Consider the following 17,663-nt stretch of genomic DNA (forward strand, 5'->3'; position numbering starts at 1 on the left):
CTCGGCGATGTCGCTTTCAGCGCTAATCCTCTCATCGGGGAGGAGTACAGAAATTGATTTTAAGAGCCCATTAAGTTGATAAAAATGACTTCGTCGTGTGGATGGGTGCAGGGTTAAATCGATCTAACGCTGCTAAATTCGACCTAAACTCGTAGTGTAGACCAAGGCTAAGGTGCCACAAGGACTCCTCATTGTTTTTGCTGACACAGACTAACATGGCTGCCACTCTGAAACCTGTCATTGTGGATAGCTCTCCCACTGTGCTATTCGCCACGGTCTGCAGCTCGGTGTTGTGGGACGGTGGAGCGGATCGCAATGCATCATGGGTGTGGGTTCAGCATCCCATGATGCATTTTTCCATCCCAGCATTCCATGAGCTTCGGACTGCATTTCGCTGCATTTTTAACTGCCCCTGTTTACTGTGCATCCGCCATCTCTACCTGAAAGAGCTGCTTTGTTCCTTCTGCCATTGTAGAACGCTTTCCCGTGCAACTCGGCATCACTTGTGCTGGGACCAAAGCAGCACACAGGCGAGTAGCATAGGGACCGGGTCTGAACCCGCATGGGTGCAATAGATGCACCCTTGCTTACCCTCAGGAGTGAGATATCAACTTCAGTGACCCCCGCCTGTGGAAAACGGGGGCAGACTTTTCATTATTGTCCATGGTCACCCTCAGGGATCCCCTGAAAACATAACCTACCCCTTGCCTCATCTTGAATGCCCACCACCCGTCCAGGCCTCACTTATCATGCTTAGGGTGTTTGTGGAGATGTGTGCTTGCCAGGGTTCATAGAGAAAGTGATTGGTATGTTATAAGAGGTGAATTTTTTCCTAAGGATTGTATGCTGTGTGTGAACTAACAATGATGCTTCTGTGTATTGTTTCTTGTGCTAATGCAAATGTTGTCTTCAGGGGAACTCCCTACACACTGGCCGAGCACCTTTGCCAGCTAAGGAAGCGACCAAGGCATAGCATAGAGGACATGTACCAAGAGGTTCTCCAATCCTCAGAGAGAAAAGAATCATAGACTTTAAGGTCAGAAGGGACCATTATGATCATCTAGTCTGACCTCCTGCACAATGCAGGTGATGGAATGCAGGAAGTGGAGAGAAAGGAAAGGAAGGACAGAAAGAGTGAGGAGCACATTCTAAAGGGACAGAAGCAAATGATTAAAGTGATGGAGGAGCAAACAGAGATGATGAAGTCCCTAATCATGCTTCAGTCAGAGCAGATGCATGCTCACCTCCCCAGCTAACCCTACTGTTGAAGCACTGCTTGCTGCTGTCCAGGTTTCCCATGTAAGATTTCATGAGTCATGGCAGTAAGGGGTAGGCTGGGTCTCCCAGGAACAGTAGGGACATTTCAGCATCCCTCACTGGAATCACCTGGTCTGGAAAGAAAGTCCCTGTTTTCAGCTTTCCGTACAGGCCAGTGTTCCTGAAGATGCAGTTTAGTATATATTAGTGCCCGATACTCTTATATTCTCACTTATTTATCTGTTTAGTCATGTAAGCACCTGTGGCCGTCCTCCCTATCCGCCTTGGAGTGAGGCCACACCCCCTTGCTACCACATTTCTGTAAAGGCAATCCTTAGTGGGGAATTAGCCATTGCTGGAGCTCAGGCCTTCTGGGCAGGACAGAGCAATATACAGTTTTGGGGCTCAGGGTCTCTGGGCAGGGCAGAGCACCAGACAGTCTAGGGAGCTCAGGCACTCAGGCAGGGAGGAGCACAAAACAGTCTATCACCTGGCAACATGGCTCAGGCAGATGGCAGACAAACGCAGTCCTCTTGGCCTAAGGTGGGTAGGTGGCCACCCCAGGGGTGGGGCAGCCGCAGGGGGTAGAGGGACCTGGGACCGTACTCCACTGCGTCCCAGCCCAGGCCCTAGCAGTGGCAGAGGGCTCCACCACTGGATCAGTGAGGATCCCACCACAACACGCTGATCAGCCCTCTCGTACCACCACCACACTGTTGTCTGGTGTCCTTGGGCTACTTCCTATGACCCCCTTGTCATGCACCTTTATCTTGTGGGGTGTCCTCCCTCTCCCCGGGGTATGCAGCTAGTGCAGTCCCAGCAGCTCTTCCGTGTCCTTGTTGATATCTCTGGCAGTTCCTTCAAGTCCTCAGTGCTGCAGAGGTCCCTCTTGGGTGCAAGACCCAGCAGTGGGTGGGAGGCGTCTGTCTCCTTCACCATCTCCAGCCCAACTGAGCTGCTGTGCCCACCTTTTAAACTTCCTGTCCAGCCCCTCTGATTCCGGCACGGTGGGCGTGTCTTGCCAGGCTCCGCCCACCAGGGCATGGGTGGTGGTTCCTCCCTGTGAGGCCTGGAGGGAGGCCACGCCCCCTCGCTACAAGTCACTTTCATAATTGATGGCTGCACGACCTCTATGGGTTCAAGTTTTTTGTTTGTTTTTGCTTTGCTTTTCCCCAGGTTTTGCAAATAATGAATGTAGTATTTTGTTATTTATATGCTATTTCCATCTAGTGCAGGGGTTCTTAAACTGGGGGTTGGGACCCCTCAGGGGGTTGCGAGGTTCTTGCATGGGGTGGTCACGAGCTGACAGCCTCCATCCCAAACCCCACTTTGCCTCCAGCATTTATAATGGTGTTAAATATATAAACAAATGTTTTTAATTTATAAGGGGGTCGCACTCAGAGGCTTGCTATGTGAAAGGGGTCACAAGTACAGTAGTTTGAGAACCACTGATCTCGTGCATGGTTTTTGCATTATTTGTGGGTATAAGTTTTGTTCATTGTGTGTTTACATTTTATATAAAAACAATAAAAATAAAGTTTAAAAGAAAAAGACTCCTAAGCGGGGAGGGCTCCAGACATACATCCCTTCTCCACCTCTCCATGGAGGATCTTCTGTGTGAAACTTCCAAACAGTGTAAGGCTTCTCTGCACACCCGCTGCAATCGAAATAACTAAATCAGTTTGAATTCACACCTTTGGATAAATTGAAGCCTCTTATTTCAGATTAAGATCATTTTATTTCAGTTTAGCTCATCAGTAAAAGTGTGGTCTGGTGCAGAAGGCATTACCTTCACCCTGTATTTCTTTGTTATCTAATGTCTGTATAATGTGGGTGCGCGTGTGGGTGTGTTTCCTGTCTCTCAGAGGAGTCCAGTTTTCTGCTGCCAACTTCTGTGCTCTGAAGGGTACAAGGCACAGACAAGACAACCTGAACTCCCCAGTAACAAAGTTTGTTGGTAGTGAATTAATTGAAGGTTTGCCTGTACATACACATGCACTGGTTACAATGAAGTAGTGCAAAAACCTATATGGACACTTTTAAATGGTTTGGAAATGGCTTATATTAATTAAGCTTGAGTCGATTCCATCTTGATTTAAGAATGTCCACACAGGGATGTTCACTGGTTTAACCAAACCACTTTAACTAAACTGGAGCAAGTTTGTGCATAGAACAGCCCTGACATTAACATTAACTTTATTAACATTAACATGTTTATTAACATTAACTTTACATGATGTATATCAAATAGGAATCTGACCACATTAACTGACCAGCCACACTCATGGACTGACATTTGATTATTAGTTTAATAGGAAATGGCTTTTGATAACAGTGTAATGAAGCTTTTCGCTCATTACTGGGCACTGCAGGATTATCACAAGTTTATTTATTTCTTCTGTAGGTTTGGGCTCTGTTCCTGCCATCTCAGTGGAGGGACATCAGGATGGAGGGATCCGGGTGGTGTGTCAATCAGCTGGATGGTACCCACAGCCCGAGGCTCAGTGGAGAGATCTCCAGGGACAGCTCTTACCATCGGCTTCTGAAAAAATATCCCAAGAGGCCGATGACTTGTTTCAAACAGAGATTGCCATTGTTATAACAGAAGAGTCCAACCAGAAAGTGTCCTGCCATGTCAGGAACACCCGACTCAACCAGGAGAGAGAGTCAGCGATTTCCATAGCAGGTCAGTGCCTGTCCGTGCTGTGCATGGATAAGAACATAAGAACGGCCATACTGAGTCAGATCAAAGGTCCACCCAGCCCAGTATCCTGTCTACCAACAGTGGCCAATGCCAGGTGCCCCAGAGGGAGTGAACCTAACAGGTAATGATCAAGTGATCTCTCTCCTGCCATCCATCTCCACCCTCTGACAAACAGAGGCTAGGGACACCATTCCTTACCCATCCTGGCTAATAGCATTAATGGACTTAACCTCCATGAAATTATCCAGTTCTCTTTTAAACCCTGTTATAGTCCTAGCCTTCACAACCTCCTGAGGCAAGGAGTTCCACAGGTTGACTGTGTGCTGTGTGAAGAAGAACTTCCTTTTATTTGTTTTAAACCTGTGGCCCATTAATTTCATTTGGTGGCCCCTAGTTCTTATATTATGGGAACAAGTAAATAACTTTCTCCACACCACTCATGATTTTATATACCTCTATCATATCCCCCCTTAGTCTCCTCTTTTCCAAGCTAAAAAGTCCTAGCCTCTTTAATCTCTCCTCATATGGGACCCATTCCAAACCCCTATCATTTTAGTTGCCCTTCTCTGAACCTTTTCTAATGCCAATATATCTTTTTTGAGATGAGGAGACCACATCTATACTCAGTATTCAAGGTGTGGGCATACCATGGATTTATAGAAGGGCAATAAGATATTCTTCGTCTTATTCTCTATCCCTTTTTCAATGATTCCTAACATCCTGTTTGCTTTTTTGACTACCAGTGCACACTGCATGGATGTCTTCAGAGAACTCTCGACGATGACTCCAAGATCTTTTTCCTGATTAGTTGTAGCTAAATTAGCCCCCATCATATTGTGTGTATAGTTGGGATTATTTTTTCCAACGTGCATTACTTTACATTTATCCACATTAACTTTCATTTGCCATTTTGTTGCCCAATCACTTAGTTTTGTGAGATCTTTTTGAAGTTCTTCACAGTCTGCTTTGGTCTTAACGATCTAGAGCAGTTTAGTATCCTCTGCAAACTTTGCCACCTCACTGTTTACTCCTTTCTCCAGATCATTTATGGATAAATTGAATAGGATTGGCCCTAGGACTGACCCTTGGGGAACACCATTAGTTACCCCTCTCCATCCACTAGTTACCCCTCTCCATAGATAGACTGAGACACTGCAGACATGGGCAGAGAGTATTTATCATTGTGTCTCTTATTTATTGTCCTGGATCTTCAACGTGCTGAGCACAACTTGGAAAGTCCTGAGCAACCTCTCAAGTCTCTTTGACTCCAGTAGGAGCTGAAGGTGTTTAGCGCCTTACAAGCTGGGATGCCATTGGCCAGATTTTCATAAGAGCTCAGCACCCAGCAAACATCGTTCTTCTCAATTGGGGGTGGGGGCGGGGGAGGAGGGAATTCTCCTTTGTTCTTTTGCTGTAGTGAGAGCTATCACTATCAATTTAAGAGCAGGGGTTGGAGTGCAGGTTTTCCAGGTCCTGTTTGCAGGCTAGAGGGCTCTGCAGCAAAGTGAGCAGAATCAGGGTTTGTCTCCAGGAACAGTTAGTTTGTGGCAATCTGGGGTGTAAATCTCCCTCACGCTAGCCTGGCGCGCACTGTCTGTGTGGACCCTGCTACGTGCACTAACAATTCCGTAGTGCGCTTTGATCTACGCTGCTTTGAAATGGGAACAGTTTAAAGTGCACCAGGGAACTTTTAGTGCGGTGCAGCAGGGTCCACACAGCCTGTTAGTGCACAGCAAGCGAGTGCAAGGGAGATTTACACCCCAGCCTGCCGCGCACTCACTGTTCCTATAGACGAGCCAAGTTAAAGCAGGGTGAGGTGAGTTGTGCCTGCTACCTTAGGGAGCCACCCCTCTTTCTGTTACGGGGGTTCTTGTGTGTTAAGATTCCGGACTCTAAGAAATAAAGTCGTGTTACGCTGCAACCTCCCAGCAGGGGTATTTATGTTTGTATCTGACGTCTCTGTGTGTGCTTGAACGTCACAGTCAGTAGGGGTGGGGGAGGGAATTCTCCTCTCTTCTCAGTGTGACTGCTGGGTGCTGAGTGTTTATGAAAATCTGGCTAAAAAAGTCATTTTCCCCAAACAACAGAAGAGAGCCCTGGGTATGGTCTGAGCATTGCTATTTAGATTACATCTGAAAATACCAGCAGTAAAAGTTCAGGCCCAAAATATGCAGAAACAAAATCTTACCTAATCTTACCTAAGAGTATCTTAACTTTTAGGGAAAAAAGGTCCTGATTTTATGTGTTATTATCTGCCAAATAACTTGGTTAATACCGAATGAAAATTTCATCTCCATAATAATAAAAATGTTGCATTTGTAAAGCACTGTTAATCTGAGGTCTCAAAGTGCTGGTTAGTCTATGATATGCCCAGTATTACCTGACTGTTATGTTCACGGCATACACACTGAGAGTTGAAAACAAAACATAAATACTCTTCCTGTAAGGCTGCAATGTAACTGCTTTATTTCTAAGAATCCAGAGCTCTAACATGCCACAGCCAAATACAGAGAGAGAAAAAGCAGGCTGCTCCCTAAAGCAGAGAACCAGAACTCAGCCTGCCTTGCTCTAGGCTGGCTCTTTGCAGAATGACTTCAGAGGACCCAGACGCCCGCTCCCTACACAGTCCCCTAGCCTGCAAGCAGCACTAAGAAACTCTTCTGTATTTAAAGTGTCAGCTCATAATTTTTACACAGTTTTCAATACACCAGTCACTTAACAAGGATCCTCTAGTCAGCCATTGCTCCAAGGCCCAGGGAAGAGGACTTTGGAGGAATTTTGACTCTGAATTTCCAGGCTCAAGTTTTGTTTTTATTAAAATTCTGTATTAACATATGTTGGGCTAGACTCTCTCGTGTAACTGAGCCCCAGTGAACACAGGGGAGTCAGGGGTGTCAGGCAGCTGGTCACAACCCTCTGATTCTGAGGGCCAGTCTGCACTGAATGCAGCTTTGGGATCACTTAGAACAGCCTAGGGCAGGGGTCGTCCATTATTTTTTGTCAAGGTCCAAATTTCTTGGTCAAGGTATAGTCAAGGTCAGACACCAGAGAAAATAATAATAATAATGAAAAAAACAATGATAATAATAAGTAAATTAAAAGATTCCAGGGTCCATTCAAAACATCTGGTCGTCTATATTTGGCCTGCAGTCCACCTACTGACTACCCCGGCCTAGGGAATGCTTGAACTTATGCCAGTGGTAGGTAGGTGTTGCATAGCAGAGTCCACCCAACCCCCCCACCCCCCCTTTAATTAACCATGTTCAGTAACCAGGCTGGGACTTTCATTGGTTTAATAATAAAGCACAAAAGAGCCACATCTCACTGTGTATTTCCCTGTGAGACTCTTTTAACTAGTCACAGAGTCACCACTGTCACAGTGTCCTGCCTTCATTCTGTGTGTGTTTGCTCCCAATCAATGGCACTTTCTCTTGCAGAGCTGTTTTTCCCAAGGGTAAATCCCTGGATGGTGGCTCTGGGTGTGATCCTGGCTGTTCTCATTGGCTTGGCCAGTTACTGCTTCTGGAGGCAACACAGAGCGAAAGGTGAAGTAATGAGAGGGGGGAACTTGATGTGTGTGTGTGTGAGAGAGAGAGAGAGGTTTAATAACAAAACGAAAAGTAGAGATACAGGGATTAAGAGGCTATGATTCAATGTTTGGAGGAGTTTCAGGCAGTGGGAGCCAGGCTGAGGGTGGAGGGGGAGCTGGATAAATTATGACTTCACATGTGAACCGAGAAGTGTCAAGTGGTTTCACCCCGTCAGATCTCACTCAGGGATCCCAGTCGAATGTGATTCTGAACTATTCCATAGGGACCAGCATGGCTCAGTTTGAAACACTCATGCGGGGCTCAGTGAGCTGGGCTTGGAGTTCCGACATATGGAACTTGGCTGCTTGCAGGAAAAACAGAAAGCAAAGTAGGAGAAGAGAGGGGGCCAATTCTGCCCCCTAGTCTGTGCTTGCAAGTAGCAGCTGTGGATGGGCGAAGCAGTGGCTGTGCAAATGGAAAGGTTAGCAATTACCTTAGCTACACTAAGATATGCTCAGCCTGAGATCCTGCTACAGGAATAGGGCAATGAACTCTCTGTTGTAGTGTAAGTGCTGTAGCTCACGAAAGCTCATGCTCAAATAAATTGGTTAGTCTCTAAGGTGCCACAAGTACTCCTTTTCTTTTTGCGAATACAAACTAACACGGCTGTTACTCTGAAACCTGCTCAACTGTAGTTTTTTCTCTGGTCACAAAGGGCAGAAATTGGCCTTCAGTGATCTGTGAGTTTATAGGGAGCTGGGGTTTTCAAAGCCACCTAAGGGGTCTGAATACTCAATTTTTGTTTAAATTAATGGGCACTGAGTGTGCAAACCTGCAAGGCTGCTGTGAAAGTCCCACCCAGAGGGTTTTCTCACCTGAAGAGCTGTGAACTTTATGTAGAAATTTGCAAGTGTCAATTGGGAAGGGGAAATGTCTGTTAAGGTGATTTCCCAGTGGGGACGGAAGCAGGTAATTCAGAGAGCAGAGAGGAGCTGTGCTGTTTACTTGTGAAAGTTGGAACTGCGCAGGGCCGGCCCACAACATTTTGGCACCAGAGGCAGGGAGCTCAAATGACGCCCCCATGCCCCCTCGCTTGGGCCAAAACTTTGAAAGGTCTCAATTCTGCCTTCTTCCTGTTCTATTCCTCTCATGGTACTGCTCTTCTACCTACCCTTATAAAGGAGAACTAACAACTTAAAATGCCTTGTTCACAAATTTTAAGTAACACTTAACTTTCAAACACCTGAACAGCAAATGTAACTTTTCTTGTCTGCATAGTAAACACTGACATTTTTATCTGTTTGAATAATCAAAGTGGTGCTTTCTGTGCCTTCTTGGTTGCAAAGATTTGAACTGCTTCCTGAAGGTCCACAGTCTGGGCCAGCTCATGCTCTACTGAGATGGTTGCAAGGCCGACCAGCCTCTCCTGTGTCATTGTGGAGCGTAGATGTGTTTTTATTAACTTCAGCTTGGAGAAGCTGCGTTCTCCACTGGCAACTGTTACAGGAAGTGTTAGAAGTATGCGCAGAGCAACAAAAGCATTTGGAAAGAGGGTGGTCATCTTATTTGTGCATATATATTCCAGAACAGCCTTTGGAATTGATCCTGCTGAAATGTATCTTGAAAGGGCTTTCAGTTCATCACCTAAATCACTCGCGTCAGTATCGCGCATGTCATCATGTGTCAACACTGTCTCTAGTGCCCTGCATTGCTGGTGTAGGTCTTCTTCAGGTACAGTGAGGAGTTTTGGAATATCATACAACATACCAAATATACTGCTGTGTTCCTTGAGCTGCATGAAACGTTCTTCAACTGACTGTATTGCACAATCTAGCACCTGGTTAAAGAATTCAGCTTTGAATTGTTGTTTGGGGTCTCTTATGGGATTATCCCGTGCCTCGTCATCAAAATGTCGTCTTTTTCGGTGACTCTTGTATTCTTGAATGGGTGGGAAAATAGCTTCAGTGTGAAGTTCCTCTGCCAACTTCTGTGCACTCTTCAGAATGTGTTGAAGTCCCTTATCTGACCGGTAAGACTGTAGGTATGACTTTGCTTTGTCCAGTTGTTCCATTGCTCCAGATATATCAAGGTCAACACCTTGGAGTCTCTTGCTTACAACATTTATTTCAAACAGTATGTCATGCCACAACACTAAGCCACACAGACATTTGAAGTGATGTATGTTTCTGGTGATTCCATTTCCCTCTGCCACTGTTCTCCCACGAACAGTTCATGTCACAGCATTATCCTCCATAATGGTAACTATGGCATCATCTACCTTCCCAATTTGGTGTTTGATAGGCTTTATCGCCTACCCTTGACTTTCCCATCATGTGGCACTCAGTGGTTTCAGTGTCAGAGAGGATGTTCCCAGATGTTGCTTCAAAATTTGCCATGGATGAGCTGATGCCGAGAAAAATACACAGATGCTTTGAATTACATTAAACAATTCTGCAGCCTCACGAGAAGCTGATGCTGCATCACTGACCACCAAGTTCAATGAATGAGAACTGCACGGGACAAAAAAAGCTCGAGGGTTTAACTCTCGGATCCGTGTCTGCACTCCTCTGTTCTTTCCTCTCATGTTGGCACCATGATCGTAGCCCTGACCTTTCATGTCAGCTATCGCATTTCCCGTATCTTCCAGCTTTTTAAGAGGCACATTTGTCATACCAGCTCCTGAAGTATCATCAATGTCAATAAATTCTAGAAAATGCTCTCTGACAGTCACCATTGCAGGGACATTTTCACTAGGTTCTGTTGTTGTTACAAAACGCACCATTAAAGTCATTTGTTCTGTATGGCTGATGTCAGGTGTGCAGTCCAGAATAACAGAGTAATATCTTGCTGACTTCAGATCTGTCACAATCTTCTGTTTGACTTTTATTGCCAGTAACTGTATGATCTCATTTTGAATCGTTTTTCCAAGGTAGTGGTGTTTGTACATTTCTTGGGTGGTGACTCTTCTTAGATGCTCCTGCAGTACAGCATCAAACTCAGCCATCAGCTCCACAATTTCAAGGAAGTTTCCATTGTTTGGCACATACAGCTGATCTGAAGTGCCACACAGTGCTAGGTTTTGGGTAGAAATCATTCTCAAAATGGCAATGAGCCTTTTCAGAACATTTTGCCAGTAAAGAGACTCTGATGAAATCTTCTCTTGATGCTGATCATCTATGGTGGCCTTTAACCTTAGTCTTATCTCAAGATCTTTCCACCTATGGAATGCTCTCTGGTGATTTCCTGCCTTCTCATGGCATGCCAGATTTCTAGCCAGATTTTTCCAGTCCTTTGTTCCTGTAGAACCCAATGTGGCTGGAACATTAGACTGGAAGAGTTTGCAACAAAAACAGCATGCAGCATTCTGGGTTTTTGAGTACATAAGCCATGGTCTCTCCACTTTGTCACCATTGGGGATTTCACGCCAGTAATGTGTTGGATGGAAACTTCTATTTTCATTGTCTTTGGGGAACACGAAGTTTTTCACTTACTGTGGCCCATGCAGTACATGGAAGTCCCTCAGGCTACTGCTCAAGTGGGTCCACAGTCCTGGATCATCTAGACTTCAGGAACTAAACTTAGCAGCAGCTGTTTCTTGCACCTCTACCACACTCTTTTCTGATCTACACTTTTCTTCAGGAATGTGCATGGTTACATCCATTTGAGATGGAGATAGGGATGCTGCAGTAGCTGCCAGGCCACCTGCTCTCTGACGAACTGGAAGATCCGGCATCTCCTCACCACTCACATCCTCACTGGGGCCGGAAGGCTCACCGTGAACATTTGTGTCTCTGTATCTCAGGAGAGCTCCTTCTGCTTAGATAGAAAAGCTTCCTTCACTTTCTTTCTTTTTCTGAGTGCTGCCCCAGAGGGGCGTTTTCTTCTTTCACTCATGACTGCTGTTCTGTGCCAGCTATAGTGGCTCTCAACGCTCAGTGGAAGGGGACAAATAAGCAGGCTGGTAGCAGGGCCTGAGTGAGGGAAGATATCAGTGTCTTAAGGGCCTAACTGGCTTCTACTACTTCAGCTGACTGCCTGTTCTCCCCAGGTGGGTTCAGGGAAGCAGCAGGAAACAGGAAGCTGCCTGAGAAGCTGGGGTTAATCAGTCCAGGCTCCTGGGGGTGCTAGAGAGGTACATGAGAGGCTCCTTCTCCTCTCTCTCCCTGCAGCTCCTGCTGCTTTCTGCTATTCCCTCTCCCCTTTTCTCCTGCCTGCCTGTTAGGTCTCTTGTGCCCTCCTTCCTCCAGCACAGCACTCCCCCATCTCTGGGCATCTCGAGCAGAGAATACAGATGCCCCAGCAGCAGACACAATTTTCTACACTCTGGGTCCTAGTGGCGCCTCCCCACAGTCTGGCCCCTGAGGCGGCCGCCTCAGTTCGCCTCATGGTAAGGCCAGCACTGGAAGTGCGTATTGTACCTTTAGAACTGTCACCACTAGGTGTGAACTGGTTTCGTTCCTGGCTTTAACAGATCCATTACGTGGGTTGAGTCCACATTTAGGTGACAGGGTGTCATAACCATATGGCTAAGGGTAGCCTAGAATTCCTCCTTACCTGTAAGGGGTTAAGAAGCTCAAATAACCTGGTTGGCACCTGACCAAAAGGACCAATGGGGAAAGAAGAAGAAGATACTTTCAAATCTTGGGGGGTGGGGGGCTTTGTTTGTGTGTGTTCTCTTGGGAAGCAGAGAAGCATCAGGTCAGAAAACTCCTGCTCCTATAAACCATCCTAAAAGTCTCTCATATTACAAAAGTTGTAAGTAAAAGCCAGGCAAGGCGTGTTAGATTATCTTTTGTTTTGCTTGTGAATTTTTCCTTTGCTGGAGAGAGGTTTATTCCTGTTTTTTGTAACTTTGAAACTAAGCCTAGAGGAAGTTCTGTTGTGTTTTTGAATCTTTTGTTACCCTGTAAAGTTATTTTCCATCCTGATTTTACAGAGGTGATTTTTACCTTTTTTTTAAATAAAATCCTTCTTTTAAAGAACCTGACTGATTTCTCTATTGTCCTAAGACCCAGGGGTTTGGGTCTGTGATCACTTTGTAGCCAATTGGTTAGGATATTATTCTCAAGGCTCCCCGGGAAAGGGGGTATAAGGGCTTGGGGGGATATTTTGGGGGAATAGGAACTCCAAGTGGTCCTTTCCCTGATTCTTTGTTAAATCACTTGGTGGTGGCAGCGTACCCTGCAATGGCAAAGAATTTGTGCCTTGGGGACGTTTTAACCTAAGCTGGTAGAAATAAGCTTAGGGGGTCTTTCATGTGGGTCCCCACATCTATACCCTAGAGTTCAGAGTGGGGAGGGAACCCTGACACAGGGATTCACTCATTTTGAGTTGTATGTAAAGTTTGTCTATGTGCCTAGAGACAGCTTTGTTGGGCTCATTTCCAAACACGAAACAATCAGCTGTCACTGTCTTGTCCCCTGGGCCTTTTAGAGAATTCTCCACATCAGCCATACTGGTGTGCTGTGGCTAGGATTGCTGTAATAAAACAAACACACTCAGGATTTGCACAGCTGATCTGAGACGCCGATCACACTGGGCACAAGATGCTCTCGCTCAGGCTGTGCTCAGCAGTGACTGGCAGACATGCCACTACCTCCATTTCTAGCAGTGTTGGTACCCCAGGGCTGACACCAAATGGACAAGCTCTAAGTGGAAAGAGCTGATCTTAGAGGCGATGCCTGTAGGGGTCCATCCACTCCTCCCTCCGAGGCTCATGCTGACCTGAGCACCCAGCTAAAGAAAGACACCTCCACCCTGTTCTTAGCTAGGGCACCACCCAACTAACCTGGCCTTAGAGGGAGCTGTTCCCATGTGTCACTAGGATCAGGGGACAGGCATCACCCACAAGCTCAGGAGCTGGCCTAGGACGGGGGTGCGGGGACCTCAATAGATGGACCCATCTGTGTCTCTCCATTTGTTTCTCTATTGCATAATTACAGCAGAGCTGCGTTAAACAATTATAGGAACTTCACCATAAACACGATGGAATGAAATCTCCTCTCTCCCCCTTTTCTCCCTCTAGAGACTCTGCAATCTGAACTGGAGAGCGAGAAAGGTCAGTGTCTGGGCTCGTTACATGAACTGATGTCAGGATTATTCCTAGAAATACGACAGGGGAATTTCACCTCTCCCCATTTTCTCCCCCTAGAGCAGTGGTTTTCAACCTGTGGACCACAGACCACGGCAGGTCTGCAGACTATGCCTAACATTTCCAAAGGGGTCTGCACCACCATTCTCCCTCAACCCTGCCCATAACCCTACTGATTGCTGTGAAAAGCAGAAAACTGGAAAAACTGATTTCCAATAAAATCAGGCTTTTCTGATTTTCACCCACATCAATAGAGTTCTGACCAGAGTGGGGAGGCGAAGGACCTGGCTGGAATACGGGGGGGGGGGGGGGGAGAAGAGGAGGCAAGAAGTGCAGCTGTGGGAGCTGACTGGAGTGGGGGAGGGGCCCACTGCTAACCCTAACCTCACCCTCACCTTAAACCCTAACCCCAAGGTCACTGGCTTCTCCTGTATCCTGAGGGAACAAACAGTGAGTTTAGTGGAAATCAGGCTTCTCCAGTTCTCCAGTTTTCACCAAAATCAGGAGGGTTCAGCTCATTGATACTTAGAAAATCCCCTGAAACGCTGCAATCGATGGGACATGGTTCTCAAGAGTTATCCCATTCCAGACAGACAGACAGACCGTCGAGTTCAGTGGGGGGCCTCAGCCAAAAGGGAAAGGGGAGAGCCATGTACTCAGCGTTTTACCTGCACGAGCCTTGTGTCCCCAGTATAACGCTGGCAGTGGGAGTAGCTGGAGGCAGAGCACCCCAGTGTGTGTTCTACTTTCTACCAGTAGAAAAATGTCCACTATGAGTTTGCAATACGTACAGATAAATCTTCTACCTTGTAACCCACCTCTCCTGTTGTTCACTTCCAGCGGCGCATCGTGCAGAGAAAGGTGAGGTCCCTTTATTCATTGCAATGGGAGAGGAGGGGGAATCTCAAACTTTGCAAGAAGTTTCATAGACCCCCGAGGCAGGTCTTGAGAGCTCTCACTATGAACTAAGTCCGTTTGGTTTGTGCGGTGCACAGAGAAGCTCTGCCCCTCGTCCCTCACACTCAGGACACAGAATGAACAGACCCAAACCCCACTCCCTGAACTCCCAGGGGTTTACTGCTCCCACACAGCCAGGGGAGAGAGCGGGTTTGGCTCACTCTGCCCTCTGTGTAGCCAGCACTGTGCCCATGCTGTGAGCTGGCTGTAGTCCTTAACACCCCCGGTGTGACCTGCCAGGCAGAAGGTGGCCAGGGACATGGTGGCTGATGATGTCGTTGTGCTGCTCGCTACAGTGTCACTCTGCCCATTTGCTCTCCTGTGCTATTGGCTGCGGGCTCCACCCCCGTCCCACCCAGTCCCGTCACCCCAATGATCGACTAATCTGCCCCCAGGGAGAGTTCCCTCGAATCCCTCCAGACCCCTGTCAGTGTTTGGCTTGTGCCGTGAAGCAGAATGCTTGTGTTTTTGAGAATTATCACAACTCTGGATATTTACATTTCCATATCAGTATCTGGGCCTTTCTGAATCCTTCGTCCATTTGGGGTTTTTCTTTGCTTGTCTGTTTTGTTATAACCATACTCAATGTAAAACAGCATGTTCTCATTAGCCATATAAATGTCCTTTCCTGTTATTTCTGTTAAACTCTTTTCTTCAATGCTATCTTGTGGCAAGGAGGTCCACAGGCTAATTATGCATCATGTAAACAAGAGTATTTCTTCTTATAGTTTGAAATTTGCTACCTTTCAATTTAGCTGAGTATCCTCTTGTTCTTGCACTAGGAGGGAAGGTAGGTCTGAGAACCCAATTGATCTCTCTCTCACTCACTGTTTTCTATATCTCTGTCATGTCTCCTATCTAAACTAAAATGTCCCATCTTTTTCAATCACTTTTTATATGGCTTTGCCTTCAGGGCTCAAATCATAATTATTGCCCGTCTCTGTAATATCCTTCCTGAGATAGGGCGACCAGTACCGGTGAGGATGTATATAAGTGTGATTTTCTGTCCTGTTCTTTGTGCATCCTGACACTTCATTCTTTAAATACCACTGCACACTGAGTGGAGTTCTTCAAAGAGGGGTCCACAGTGCTGCCCAGGTCTTTTTCCTGAGTATTTTAAAGCCAATAACCTGCATGCATAGGTCTAATTATACTTGCAATGTGCGTAACCTTCCATTGATCAACACTGAATTTCATCAGCCATCATGTTATCCAAGCTTGGTCTCTCTGAAATAACTCAGACTTCTTTGGTAACCTAAATAATTGTGTGTCATCTGCAAATTTTGCCTCTTTAGGGCTTATCCTTTGTTCCAAGTCACTGATAAATAGACCAGGGGTTCTCAAACTTCATTGCACCATAACCTAACAGGTAATGATCAAGTGATCTCTCTCCTGCCATCCATCTCCACCCTCTGACAAACAGAGGCTAGGGAAACCATTCCTTACCCATCCTGGCTAATAGCCATTAATGGACTTAACCTCCATGAAATTATCCAGTTCTCTTTTAAACCCTGTTGTAGTCCTAGCCTTCACAACCTCCTGAGGCAAGGAGTTCCACAGGTTGACTGTGTGCTGTGTGAAGAAGAACTTCCTTTTATTTGTTTTAAACCTGTGGCCCATTAATTTCATTTGGTGGCCCCTAGTTCTTATATTATGGGAACAAGTAAATAACTTTCTCCACACCACTCATGATTTTATATACCTCTATCATATCCCCCCTTAGTCTCCTCTTTTCCAAGCTAAAAAGTCCTAGCCTCTTTAATCTCTCCTCATATGGGACCCATTCCAAACCCCTATCATTTTAGTTGCCCTTCTCTGAACCTTTTCTAATGCCAATATATCTTTTTTGAGATGAGGAGACCACGTCTATACTCAGTATTCAAGGTGTGGGCGTACCATGGATTTATAGAAGGGCAATAAGATATTCTCCGTCTTATTCTCTATCCCTTTTTTAATGATTCCTAACATCCTGTTTGCTTTTTTGACTACCACTGCACACTGCATGGATGTCTTCAGAGAACTCTCGACGATGACTCCAAGATCTTTTTCCTGATTAGTTGTAGGAACTTTCTTAACGTTCCTGGCTTTAACAGATCCATTATGTGGGTTGAGTCCACATTTAGGTGACAGGGTGTCATAACCATATGGCTAAGGGTAGCCTAGAATTCCTCCTTACCTGTAAGGGGTTAAGAAGCTCAAATAACCTGGTTGGCACCTGACCAAAAGGACCAATGGGGAAAGAAGAAGAAGATACTTTCAAATCTTGGGGGGTGGGGGGCTTTGTTTGTGTGTGTTCTCTTGGGAAGCAGAGAAGCATCAGGTCAGAAAACTCCTGCTCCTATAAACCATCCTAAAAGTCTCTCATATTACAAAAGTTGTAAGTAAAAGCCAGGCAAGGCGTGTTAGATTATCTTTTGTTTTGCTTGTGAATTTTTCCTTTGCTGGAGAGAGGTTTATTCCTGTTTTTTGTAACTTTGAAACTAAGCCTAGAGGAAGTTCTGTTGTGTTTTTGAATCTTTTGTTACCCTGTAAAGTTATTTTCCATCCTGATTTTACAGAGGTGATTTTTACCTTTTTTTTAAATAAAATCCTTCTTTTAAAGAACCTGACTGATTTCTCTATTGTCCTAAGACCCAGGGGTTTGGGTCTGTGATCACTTTGTAGCCAATTGGTTAGGATATTATTCTCAAGGCTCCCCGGGAAAGGGGGTATAAGGGCTTGGGGGGATATTTTGGGGGAATAGGAACTCCAAGTGGTCCTTTCCCTGATTCTTTGTTAAATCACTTGGTGGTGGCAGCGTACCCTGCAATGGCAAAGAATTTGTGCCTTGGGGACGTTTTAACCTAAGCTGGTAGAAATAAGCTTAGGGGGTCTTTCATGTGGGTCCCCACATCTATACCCTAGAGTTCAGAGTGGGGAGGGAACCCTGACACAGGGATTCACTCATTTTGAGTTGTATGTAAAGTTTGTCTATGTGCCTAGAGACAGCTTTGTTGGGCTCATTTCCAAACACGAAACAATCAGCTGTCACTGTCTTGTCCCCTGGGCCTTTTAGAGAATTCTCCACATCAGCCATACTGGTGTGCTGTGGCTAGGATTGCTGTAATAAAACAAACACACTCAG

General features: G+C 45.9%; 1 protein-coding gene across 7 annotated transcripts in view; it reads left to right on the forward strand.

The window, feature by feature from the left end:
- LOC140898041 (butyrophilin subfamily 1 member A1-like) overlaps positions 1–17,663 on the forward strand; it is a 317,607-nt gene that overhangs the window by 148,724 nt on the left and 151,220 nt on the right. For 3 of the 7 annotated variants that reach the window (XM_073311458.1, XM_073311454.1, XM_073311455.1), the window contains 2 exons: positions 13,517–13,549; positions 14,423–14,443. The exons of 1 other annotated variant lie outside the window; for it this stretch is intronic. In XM_073311458.1, the coding sequence (XP_073167559.1) occupies positions 13,517–13,549; positions 14,423–14,443 (54 nt within the window). Of the gene's footprint in view, positions 1–3,661; positions 3,944–7,398; positions 7,507–13,516; positions 13,550–14,422; positions 14,444–17,663 lie in introns of all 7 variants that reach the window. 3 more of the 7 variants (XM_073311456.1, XM_073311463.1, XM_073311460.1) reach the window with 2 other exon arrangements.

This window comes from Lepidochelys kempii, chromosome 14 (genome assembly GCF_965140265.1).
Source record: "Lepidochelys kempii isolate rLepKem1 chromosome 14, rLepKem1.hap2, whole genome shotgun sequence".
Lineage (NCBI taxonomy): Eukaryota > Metazoa > Chordata > Testudines > Cheloniidae > Lepidochelys > Lepidochelys kempii.